Here is a 12,778-nt window from a genome sequence, read left to right on the forward strand (position 1 = left end):
GTGAAGGGGTAGGGAATCTGCAGCAGGAAAGAAGCAGAGACAGGAAACAGAGGGCCAGTAATTGAAACCATATGTTTCAACAAAGACATGCTTCTGGTAGTGAAATAGAGATTCTGCTGAAAAAAGAAGAGGGTGACCGGCTCCCCACCCCCTCCAAAAGTTCAATCCATTTACAGTCTAATTGTGTGTACAACTGGGCTAAGGTACTAGGGACATAGTACTTTGTGAAATAAGCAGAAAGGGAAGACATACCACAGTTAAAAGATGGGAGAGCATTAGGAAAATATTTTAGAGAAAAAAACCCGAAAGATTTAGTGGAGGGAATGAGAACAGGCCAGAAGAACCTTTGGACGGACAGAAGGAAAACAGTATATATCACAGCAATACCACAATCACGGAATGAGAGAGAACACAAAAGAGCCAGCAAAGGAGAGAAAAGGTAAAAGTTTTACCAGGGCAAGTTGGAATGTGCATTATCTGAACTGGGGTTAAAGTCTGGCATCGGGATCTTGGAGGCAGAAGACTGCCAAAAATCATTTGCCAGGAGGTGAGCTCAGATACGAGACTCTGCCTCTAGACTCTTAGGCAGAGAAGTTTTCCAAACATTCCTATCTCAACCCATCAACCCATCTTCACTCCTCACCTGCATTCATGTCTATGAGTTGCTCTCTCTTCTGCTGCTTCTCTAGCCGCTCCTTCTCTGCCTTCTCCTTGGCTAGTTTTGCTCGCCTCATCTTTTCTTCTGTCTCCCGCCGCTTCTGGTTCTCCTTGACTGCTTGCTGGGGCAGGGAAGGGGAGGAAGGAACACATGGGCATTGTACACCTACTACCAGCCAACAGGAACCCGGGGAAAGTGAGAAATGCCCACAAAAGATTCAGTCAGCAAGAATCCCTTGCTCACCAAAAACATATTCCGAAAATTGTGAAGATCCATGAAAAATTCTTCAACAGACAACTTCTTGGGGTCAAAGAGGAAGTACTCGCCCAGCTCCTTATAGAGGGTCTCCATGTTAGAATGCATCATCTGCAGCTTGTTATACTGTTCCTGTGCATCCTTTACAAAGCTGTGCAGCCAAGGAGTAAAGGACCAAGACCAAGAAGCAGACCCACTTCTCTAGCCCAAGGAATTACTCAAAGATGAGTACTGGCATGCAAAGACATGTTCAATACAGCACTGTTTATAACAGCAAAAACCAAAGCCATGTAGGTAGCCTAAATAGGGGACTAATAAAATGAACTATGGTACACCTATAAAAAAGAAGGTGGCAGTTTAAAAGGGGTTTTTTTTTTTCCTGTTTTTTTTTGAGACAGAGTAGGGTTTTTTTGTTTGTTTGTTTGTTTGTTTTGAGACAGAGTCTTGCTCTGTCGCCGGGTTGGAGTGCAGCGGCGCGATCTTGGCTCACTGCAACCTCCGCCTCCCGGGTTCAAGCAATTCTCCTGCCTCAGCCTCCCGAGCAGCTGGAACTACAGGCACCCACCATCACACCCGGCTAATTTTTTTGTATTTTTAGTAGGGATGGAGTTTCACCATGTTGACCAGGATGGTCTCAATCTCTTGACCTAAAAGGGGGTTTTCTATAAATACTATTATGGAAACATGGCCAAGACATATTATGTGCAAAACACAATATAATGCAGTTTTTGTTTAAAATAAATGTATGAGGTGCACATCAGAATAAAGTCCAGTGGCAGTGGTTACCTTTGGGGAGGAGAAGGAGAGGGAAGCGTGTGTGAGTGTGTGTAGTGGAGATGGGGTACAGGCAGGGGAGTCGGGAGGACTTTTATCGTTGATCTGCATGGTTTGCTTCCACTCCACAACAATGGAATGCTCTCAGGAACTATGCAGCCTGGGCAACAAAGTGACACCCCGTCTCTAAAGAAAAAAGGGTAAATAAAGTTTAGCTGGGCCTGGTGGCACATGCCTGTAGTCCTAGTTACCAAGGAGGCTGAGGGGGTAAGGATCATTTGAGTCCAGGAGGTCAAGGCTGCAGTGGGCCATGATGGCACTACTGCACTCCAGCCTGGGTGACACAGTGAGAGCCTGTCTGAAAATACTAACAAATCCAAAAAACTATGTATTTAAAGAAAAAGAGCTTTTTAAGAGAAAAAAAAATCGCATATTGCCCTATCTATCCTGTTTTTCCCCCACTACAGGAAGTTTTCTTTCCCTTCATAGGGAACAACTCCCTCCTTTCAAGAGAGGATATGGTCATTTTTTCAACAAACTTGTCTTTTTCATCTGTGGCAGCTGGGAAATTCTGAACATCACGTTCCACATCAGAAATTTGTTTCTTCATCTGATCTAGGTTCTTTTGCAAGTTTTCAGCAGAAACTAAAAAAAAAAAAAAACACCACCACCACCACCATAAAAACAGACAGCAAGAGCTTACTAATAATCCCAGCCTCAACACCCCTTAGTTTCACCTTTCAGAGCAGAGCTTCAGTCTATACACACATTCTGGCACTTAATAATTTTAGTTCCTTATGTACTTTAGTTGTGTCACATACTTAAATTTTCATCTTTCCAGTGAGACTATAAATTATTTGATCATTGAACCTGAGCCTTCACAAGGTATGCAGTACTAGGAACAGAAGAAAGACTTCATTTAATTTAACACGAATCTATGAAATCACCTGAGATCTTGGTCTCATTTATTTTAGAGAACAGGGTTTGGGAGGAGAGAGATATACATAGAAATATAGAGGCGGGGGCAGAAATCTGTTCCAATTTTCAATGAATGCTGCTTTTTCTTTGTCTAGTTCCAGGACAGTGAGGCCTAATTTTTGTTAATCTAGTCTATGTTTTCTTAATGAAAAGAACTGTTAACCTAGACTGAAAACATCTGCCTTTCTAACTGTTTTTTGGTGTTTGGTGTTTCCTTAGGAAGAGAAGAGTGCTTCCTGTTTCTACACATAGAGATCTCTCCTCAGCCTTACGCTCTGCCCTTGTGACTTAGGCACCATGCCTAAATTCATTTAAACTTAAATTGTCTGAACTGAAAACGCTCTCAAATCTAGACTCTGTCTTATTTCCCTCCCCATGCAGAGACTTTTGGGCTCTAACTTCATCCCAAACTGCCCCACCTCGGCTGGCTTTCTCCACATGGGCAAGTTCGTCTGGAAACTTGAGGACATCAGGATAGTCATTCTCACACAATTCAGCCAAGAAGTGCAACAACGTCATCTTCTGATCTGTGGACTTGGTGTCTCGAAGCTTAGAGCAAGAGGAGAAACTGTTAAATCCTGACATGTCCAAGATGGCCTCCTGCCAACACTGAACTCATAGAGGCTGCAGCCTTCCTTGTGTTGTCCTGCTCTAACTCTTTGGCTCACCTTACAGAGGAAGCTGATATTGAAGCCAAAAGCACCGGCATTTCTGGAGCCAGCATTCATGTAATTTCCAACAAGCAAGGTAATCTCTAGGAGATTGGAAAAGCTCTCACTCTTACGTAACTCCTCACATGCAGCGGTGACAGACACAATCTCTGGCTTGATATTCTCCACTTGCTCGCTGAATTGTAGCTTGAAGAGAATGGCATTGAGGCGAGGCCGCAGTCGGGGCACAGTGCCCATCTAGTAGAGAACACAAGCAGTTCCATTACAGTGAAAAGAGAGTAAAATCAGAAAGATACAGGCTTGAGCCTCCTATGGGAGGATCAGAGCTCCAGAGCAGGGAGAAGAGATTAAGACAGGTTCAAAAACAGACAAACAGCAAGGAGCATATGCCCAGGCTGCTCTCTAGAGGGAAGGGGAATATAGGAGGTGGAGAACCGCTTACTGCCACAGGCCTCACTCACCACCACGCCAAACTGCTCTGACTCAGCCAGGTCATCATATTCATCCTTCAGTTCAGAAAGCATTTTTAACTGCTCTGGCTCTGGCATTTGCTTAATGAGGTTCTGAAAGAGGGAAGAAACATCTCAGCTGGAGGGGGATTCGCTGACAACTCAAGCTGACAACTTTTACTTTTATTCGCTGACAACTTTTACTCTGTTGTCAATCCTACACTCTGCTCAAGGACCATACAGAAGGAAACATACGGTGGGAGATGAGAGGCAGCTACTGAGATGGTGGGACTTTTGCAAAATATACCAGAAGTAACCTGACCACCAGAGAAAAGGGAGTTTCTCAAAGCCAGCACTCGTAAGTCAGCAATGCTAGAGGAGGATCTTCTTCATCTACACAGAGATGAGGCCAGTGCCCAGCGACACAGAAAAGCCTGCTCCAGCAGAACCACCATGCTCCTTACCTGGATCATAGACTCAGTCAGAACAGCTTCATTCACCTCCAGGATGACATTCTTAATCTCTTGATAGGGCATGCGGAAGGAACCCAAAAAGATTGCTGCCAGAAAATGAGATATTAAGACATGTTCATCTCTGTCTGTTCTCCCTTCCAACCCATCCTGCAAACCTATGCTGGATAATCTTCCTAACAGGGCTCTCTTAGGCCAGGCACAGTGGCTCATGCCTGTAATCCTAGCACTTTGGGAGGCCAAGGTGGGCAGATCGCTTGAGCCCCCGAGTTTGAGACCAGCCTAGGCAACATGGGGAAATCTCATCTCTACAAAAAATACAAAAACTAGCCAGGCATGATGGTGTGCACCTGTAGTCCCAGCTGCTCAGCAGGCTGAGGTGGGAGGATCACCTGAGCCCAGGAGGTCAAGGCTGCAGTGAGCTGTGACTGCACCACTGTACTCCAGCCTGAGCAACAGAGCGAGACCCATCTCAAAAAAGTCTATATACATCAAAGACTTTCACCCCACTCTACTTTAGTTCCCCACTCTCAGGACTTGATCCTCAAAGCTGCCTTGACCTTAAACTGCCATATCCTATTCCCTACACATCCTGTTTTTTCAAGTCTCCCTTTCTCTCATTTGACTCTTCAACCTTAACAGGACCTCTCTTTCCAGTCTCCTGACTGTTGTTTTCACTGACATATCAGTTCCACTCTGCCTTTCCTATTTCATTAGGAGCCTCTAAACCAACAGTTCATTTGCTCTCTATTATGACTCCCATTAGTATTACTACTCCTACTATTACCATTCTCTTGCATCCTTCTCAGTCTTCCATTTCATTTTTCTACTCTGACACCTGGGCTGATGCAGACTGGAGTCTATGAATTTGCAGTAGCACCAATGATAGATAACTGGGGCCACTGCGCTGTTAGCAATTCTCTTCATGTGTCCCTATTCCACTTTCTCCTACCCTTCTTGGCAGGTCCTCCAACATATTCCCACTTTCCCCACTGCCCCACCACTTCCCCATTTGTTCCAGGAAGACTCTGCTTCTCTTCACTGAGAAAAATCGAAGCCACTGGTCAAATTACTTGCTCAGCTTTCTCTTATCCTACTTAAAAATAAAGCACTAGGGCTCTTGGTTAGAGCCAGACTAGAATAGACTCAGATAAGACTTTTGGAATCGCCTAGAAGAAAACTACACCAACACTTTTGTAAGCTAATAGGCAACATGTGTTCATATACGTATTTATGTCTAAGTATATACACTCCCGTGTGCTCATCCTTTCCTCACGTGTCAACAGAAGAGGCAGCCCCATAGACCTTTCCCTTCAGCATATATGCACAATCAAGTTTTTTTATCTTACTCAATGTTCCTCTCTAAATTACCAGTTTATCTTTCTTTCACTTTACAGCAATCTAAAATAGCCTATTCTCTCTCACTTCCACGACTCTGATTTATTCCATCACCACAATGCCAATGAAAAGATGGCAGCCACTTAGAGGATATACTTTAGGTAAGACACCATCCTGCTACCTCTCACATCCACCTCCCCAAAAAGATAATCTGTTCTTGCTGAATTTTTCTATTTCAGTAAATGGTACCACTTTCCACAGAGTGACCTAAACCTCAAATCACCTTCTCCTTTATCGCAAGTCAATCACTAAATTCCATTAATTTTACCTTTTTTTTTTTTTTTTTTGGAGACAGCATCTCACTCTGTTGCCCAGGCTAGAGTGTAGTAGTGCAATCATAGCTCACAGCAGCCTCGACCTCCCAGGCTCAAGCAATCCTCCCCCGACCTCAGTCTCCCAAGTGGCTGGGACTATAGGCATGCGGCACCACATCTGGCTAGTTTTTTATTTTATTTTATTTTAATTTATTTATTTCTTGAGATGAAGTCTGGAGTCTCACTCTGTCACCCAGACTGGAGTGCAATGGCGTGGTGTTGACTCACTGCAACCTCCGCCTCCTGGGTTCGAGCGATTCTCCTGCCTCAGCCCCATGAGTAGCTGGGATTACAGGTGTGCTCCACCATGCCCAGCTAATTTTTCTATTTTTAGCAGAGACAGGGTTTTGCCATGTTGACCAGGCTGGTCTCGAACCCCTGACCTCAAGTGAACCACCTGCCTCGGCCTCCCAAAGTGCTGGGATTACAGCCATGAGCCACTGCACCTAGCCTAATTCTACCGTCTTAATATCCTCTCCCTCTCTTATTCTCATCACCCTAGTTTCAGGCCCTGATCGCATCTCATCTAGTTTAAAACAATGACATAACTCATCTCTGCCTATAGTCTCCCCTTACCTTAGCAATGCAGCCTCAAAATCACCGCCAAAGCAGCCTTCCTAAAAATTACACAGGATAATCTCACTCACTTTCCTGATTAAACTTTACTCAGTTATATTCAACTACTTGCAGTTCCTGAACTGCATAATGTTATCTCACGCTCTCATACATGCTGATCCCTCTCCTGAAACGAGCCAACCTTCCCCCACTTTTTTTTTTTTTTTTTTTTGAGACAGGGTCTTACTCTGTTGCCCAGGCTGCAGTGCAGTGGTGCAATCACAGCTCACTGCAACCTCAAATTCCTGGGCTCAAGCAATCCTTCTGCCTTAGCCTCCTGAGCAGTTGGGACTACTGGTACACGCCACTGTCTTCAGCTAATATTTTATGTTTTGTAGAGACAGGGGTCTTGCTTTGTTTCCCAGGCTGGTCTTGAACTCTTGGTCTCAAGCAATCTTCCCACCTCAGCTTCCTGCTGGGATTACAGGAATGAGCCACCATGCCCAGCCTCCTTAATTCCTTAACTGTTCTTTCAACTCAGTTTAAGTAGTACCTCCTTTAGAATATCTTCTGGGCCCCTCCAACACTGCCCCCACTTGATTTAGACCCCTCCCTTCCTAGTACTCTCATAAACATTCTAGCATACCTCCTTCATAGCATTTATCAATCTGTGCTATTATCATCTGCCTTTCTGTCTTTACCAAATACATGGCTCATGCAGACAGCTTTGTCTTATTCAGCTTTGTATCGTTAGCATATGAGACTGCTGAATCACTAAATTCCTTCTTCCAGACCATCCTACCCTATACTACTCTCAATTTTCTTTTCTTAAATTGTTTCCCATATCAATATCATGCCACTAGAAATCATAATGTACTACACCACTGTCCTTCTTGTATCATTTTTTAAAACAATTACTCATGTTTTATGTTCCTAGAGATACTCTTGGGAAGAGGAACTGACTCACACTACTTTAGTCTCCATAAGACTTCACCACAGACACTATTTAACAGCTGTTGACAATAATTTAAGATTATATAGTCAAGAATAATGTGACAGTTTATCACTGACTTTACTTATGGGTATGTGTACTTATTGGCTGTGTGATCTGGACACTGCACATCATTTAAACTTTGTTTTTTTCATTCAGAAAAACAGACAATAACTGCATCACAAGACTGAGTGGGTTTTACGGAACACACCCTTTCATCTCTGGAACACATGCCTAGTATGTGGCTAATAGAGCCTACAACATAGCAGACCCTGAAATATTTGTCAAATAAATATTTAAGTCTATATTTCTCGGTATGAAGTAGGTAGATGAATAATTGAAATGAACAAAAATTTAACATTTGTCCTGATCATCAAGTAAGTACTATCTATATCAACTTTGCAGAGGAATTTCTTATTTGAAATTTTACTACCAAACAGTTATAAGTATAGGTGGAAATTTCAGAACAGAAACCTTCTCTGGAGTTACTGATCCTACTTTGAGAAGTACTAAATTTACCTTATTTTAAATCACAAAGTAATTTTAAATTTAACTGAAGCCAAGCTAGTACCTTTACTTATTAGAAAGTGAAAGCTGGGCATGGTGGCTTACATCTGTAATCCCAACATATTGTGAGGCTGAGGTGGGTAGATCACTTGAGGCCAGGAGCTCGAGACCAGCCTGGGCAACATAGCGAGACTCCTTCTCTATTTATTTAATAAAAAAGCAAAAGTGGAAAAGAGGAAATGTATAGTGGCTAGACCATCTGTGGTAGACTTTGTGTGAATGCAATGGACATAGTAAGGACTTTTAAATAAAAAAGTCAGAGGCTCGGCTGGGCGGATCACCTGAGCCCAGGAGTTTGAGACCAGCCTGAGCAACATGGCAAAACCCCGTCTCTAGAAAAAATTAGCTGCGCGTGGTGGTGCACACCTATAGTCCCAGCTACTTGGGAGGCTGGGGTGGAAGAATCAACTAAGCCTGGGAAGCTGAGGTGGCAGGGAGCTGTGATCGCATTATTGCACTCCAGCATGGGCAACAGAGTGAGACTCTGTCTCAGAAAAAAAAAAAAAAAAAAAAAAAAAGGCTCAAATACCAGACCTCCTTCTTACTAGCTTCATGACTAGGCAAATTCCTGAAAGTCTTCGGTTGTTTCCTTGACATAAATCTGGATACTTAAAAATCTTGCAGGGCTATTGAAGAAATTAAACATGATACTGAAAATTCACTGTGCAATGCTTGGCATATAGCAGGAATTGAACAAATTAAAGTTCCATATCAAGGGACCACAGATTCTAGAGAATTAAAAGTTATTAAAAGAACTCCTTCACATTTCGAAGAGTTGGGATCAAGAGATACTCACAGAGATTCTGGGCTGTCTTTGAATCCAACACCTTTAACTCTTTTACTTTTTTCTTTTGCACAGATTTCTTTTCTTCTCCACCTTCTTGATCCTTCTTGGCTAGCAGGGAAAAGATCAGAAAAGCATGATTAAGAGTAAGCCACCTCTGTGCTTTACTGAACTACTGTCCAGCGTGAAATGGCCCCTCACTTCCTCTCTATTATAATGGTCTCTCTATTGTATTCCTTTAAAACTAACCTCCTTTTCAACCAACCACCCTCCTATTACTGAACCGCCCCCAACTCTAATAAATATCTCATTTTCATTTCTTCAATATGTATCAGTAACGCTTTCCTACCTACATCCTAAGTACTTGCAGGGATCAGCAAGCTTCCTATAAAGGACCAGACAGTATTTTAGGCTTTGCAGGCCGTATGGTCTGTCTCAATTTTTCAACTCTGCCACTGTAGCATGAAAGTAGGCACAGACAATACATAAATGAATGGGCATGGCTGTGTTCCATTAAAACTTGATTCACAAGAACAGTTGGTTAGCATTAGTTCAGTAGTTCCCTTCTACCATGTTAGATCCTTCCTTCTGTGCCTATTTAAAAATACAACTTATCTTTCAAGCTCCATCCTTTTTTGTTTTGAGACAGCGTCTCACTGTGTCACCCAGGTTGGAGTGCAGTGAGGCAATCATGGCTCACTTGCAGCTTTGACCTCCTGGACTCGGATAATTCTCCCACTTCAGTCTGCCAAGGAGCTTGAACTACAGGTACAGGCCACCACACCCAGCTAATTTTTGTGGTTTTTTTTGTGGAGATAGGGTTTCACCATGTTGCCCAGGCTGGCCTCGAACTCCTGGGATCAAGCAATCTGCTTGCCTCAGCCTCTCCAATTGCTGGGATTGCAGGCACGAGTCACTGTTGCCACACCTTAAGCTCCATCTTGAACATGACTTTCCCTAAAAAAATTCTGTTTTCTCAACTGCCTATGATTGAGGTAAAATACACTTCTTCCCTCTACATTCTTTTCAGACTATCCAAAGCCATCATATTCCTCCCTTCTCATGAAATGTTCCCTGATAAAAGATGCTTGCTCTCTGCTTTGATAAACTAATTTTCATGGTATTTGTCATCTGTATCTCATTGAACAATTAATTACTCAATGTTTTGTGACATTCATACGTATTATCTTGATCTTTTTAAAGTCTCTGTTATTTAATAAGTGTGGATATTTCTCATCCCACCTAGATTGTGAACTTCAAGGGCATGTGCAAAACAGTATTTCATTTTATCACTCCCTTAATGGCTCTCACGATAGTAACATTCTCTAAAAAATGGTTGATGCTGGCTATCCAAGGAGGGTTGAGCAATACATAGAAAAAAAACAAGTAACAATTCTGGACAGATATAATTGTAAAATACTTCGTCCTATAGCGTAACTTGGTATCAAACTTTCAGAAAGTCATATGGGAATATCCCTGAAAGGAGAGTCAAGAACCTGACAAAGCGAGCTGCCTCTGAGCAGAGGAATGGGGTGTTTGAACACGACAGTGGGATAATACTTTTGAACACAACCTTTTTATACCATTTGAATTTTAAACCATATGAAAAGTATTACCTGGTGCAAATAAACAAGAATTAAAACAAAAAAGTTACATATAAAAGGTGCAAAGAACTATAAAACACATTCACTCCTGGCTGGGCGCAGTGGCTCACATCTGTCTGTAATCCTGGCACTTTGGGAGGCTGAGGTGGGCAGATCACTTGAGCTCAGGAGTTTGAGACCAACCTGACCAACATGGCAAAACCCTGTCTCTACAAAAAAAATTCAAAAATTAGCCCAGGCATGGTGGCGTGCACCTGTAGTCCCTGCTACTCAGAAAATTGATGTGGGAAAATCACCTGAGCCCAGGAGGCTGACGCTGCAGTGAGCTGTAATGGTACCACTGCACTCCAGCCTGGGTGGCAGAGTGAGACACTGTCTCAAAAAAAATTCACTGTTTTGGAGCTCAGTAGTCCCAGTTTGAGGTAGAAAAATAATAAATCCACAAAGATTAATTATTTCAATAAATATCTATTGAGTACCTACATGTGCCAGGCTCCATTCTAGGCAATGGAAATAAATGAAGTGAACAAAATAGAGAAAGATTCCTGCCTTCAGGGAACTTACGTTCTAACAAAAAGAAATAAACTAGACCAATTAATAGATAAAATAATATGCTATATTATCATAGCTGCTATGAAAAGAAAAACAGGGAAAAGGATGGGGGATTTGATGGTGGCAGGGGGCAGGTTACAATTTTAGAGGGATGGTCAAGGAAGATCTCACTGTAAGTGACATCTAAGTAAAGACTTCTTAGAAAGTGAGGGAGCAAGCCACATAATTATCCAGGGGAAAGGGGCAAAAGCATTCCAGGCAGAGGCAATAACAAATGCAAAGGCCTGAGATAAAGCATATTGGATGTGTTGTTGAACGAGGAGCAAAAATGTCACTAAGGCTAAAAGTAGATGGAAAGAGGGGAAGAGCAGGAGATGAAGTGAGATAAGTAGGTAAAGACAGATCACATTAAAAAAAAAAAAAGGCCTGGCATGGTGACTCATGCCTATAATCTGAGCACTTTAGGAGGCCGAAGTGGGAGGGTCACTTGAGTCCAGGTGTTTGAGACTAGCCTGGGCAACATAGTGAGACCCTGTCTCCTTAAAAAAAAAAATTTAGCTGGGCGTGGTGGCACACGCCTGTATTGCCAGCTATTTAGGAGGCTGAAATAGGAGGATCACTTGAGCCCAGGAGGTTGAGGGTGCAGTGAGCCATGACTGTGCCACTGCACTCCAGCCTAAATAACAGAGTCCCTAGTCTCCAAAAAAAAAAAAAACCATACAAAAAATGAAAATTATGGTCAGATAAAAATGAAGATACAACATATCCAGATTATACCATATCCAGATTATATCACAAAAACTTAGAAGCAGGGAAGGGGAAAAAAGTATCTCATTTTACATAGGAAAAGTGAAAAAATATACATACATTTATTATTGATGTTGAGAAACAGAAAACCATATTCATTTTTTTTCTACTTGTAGTGAGAAAAATAAAAGGTATAGATAGAAGAAAGGAAGGAATGAAAATGTCATTTTTGTGAAAGATATGACTATATATAGCAATTCAAGACAACCCAAGGAAGAACTACAAGAATTAATCATTCAGTAAGGTTGACAGATAAAAGACAAGCATATACACTTCCAGTTCCACCAAAATGGAGTAGCTTCATGTAGAGGAAATACTTAAGACAGTTATATTTAAAAAGTGAGGAGGGCAAAGAGACTTAAATGGAAAAAAAAGTTTCTACACTTCACTGAACTTGGTAAAACACTGGGATAGGTTATATATTAGACTGGGATAGGTTATATACATATATTGTAATACCTACAACATCTAAGAAAACTATACAAAGCAATATACTCAAACACTGTAAATAAATCAAAATAGAATCTTTGTTTTTGAGGGTTTCTTTTGAGAAAGGGTCTCACTTGGTCACCCAGGCTGGAGTGCAGTGGCTCAGTCGTGGTTCATTGCATCCTCAACCTCCTGAGCTCAAGCAATCCTCCCATCTCAGCTTCCCAGGTAGCTGAGGCTACAGGCATGAGCCACCACACCTGGCTAACTTTTTTTTTTTTTTTTTTTGAGACACAGTCTCGCTTTGTTGCCCAGGCTGGAGTGCAGTGGCGCTACCTCGGCTCACTGCAAACTCCGCCTCCCGGGTTCATGCCATTCTCCTGCCTCAGCCTCCCAAGTAGCTGGGATTATAGGCACCTGCCACCACGCCCGGCTAATTTTTTGTATTTTTAGTAGAGATGGGGTTTCACCGTGTTAGCCAGGATGGTCTCGATCTCCTGACCTCGTGATCCGCCCACCACA

General features: G+C 42.4%; 1 protein-coding gene across 2 annotated transcripts in view; it reads right to left on the reverse strand.

Moving 5' to 3' along the window:
* Window positions 1-12,778, reverse strand: part of DIAPH1 (diaphanous related formin 1) — a 106,666-nt gene that overhangs the window by 10,356 nt on the left and 83,532 nt on the right. For both annotated transcript variants that reach the window (XM_010388244.2, XM_010388245.2), the window contains 8 exons: window positions 8,877-8,975; window positions 4,250-4,344; window positions 3,798-3,899; window positions 3,334-3,573; window positions 3,085-3,214; window positions 2,208-2,332; window positions 902-1,066; window positions 644-779 (listed from right to left, as the gene is read on the reverse strand). In XM_010388244.2, the coding sequence (XP_010386546.2) occupies window positions 644-779; window positions 902-1,066; window positions 2,208-2,332; window positions 3,085-3,214; window positions 3,334-3,573; window positions 3,798-3,899; window positions 4,250-4,344; window positions 8,877-8,975 (1,092 nt within the window). The remainder of the gene's footprint in view (window positions 1-643; window positions 780-901; window positions 1,067-2,207; window positions 2,333-3,084; window positions 3,215-3,333; window positions 3,574-3,797; window positions 3,900-4,249; window positions 4,345-8,876; window positions 8,976-12,778) is intronic.

This window comes from Rhinopithecus roxellana, chromosome 3 (assembly GCF_007565055.1).
Source record: "Rhinopithecus roxellana isolate Shanxi Qingling chromosome 3, ASM756505v1, whole genome shotgun sequence".
Classification (NCBI taxonomy): domain Eukaryota; kingdom Metazoa; phylum Chordata; class Mammalia; order Primates; family Cercopithecidae; genus Rhinopithecus; species Rhinopithecus roxellana.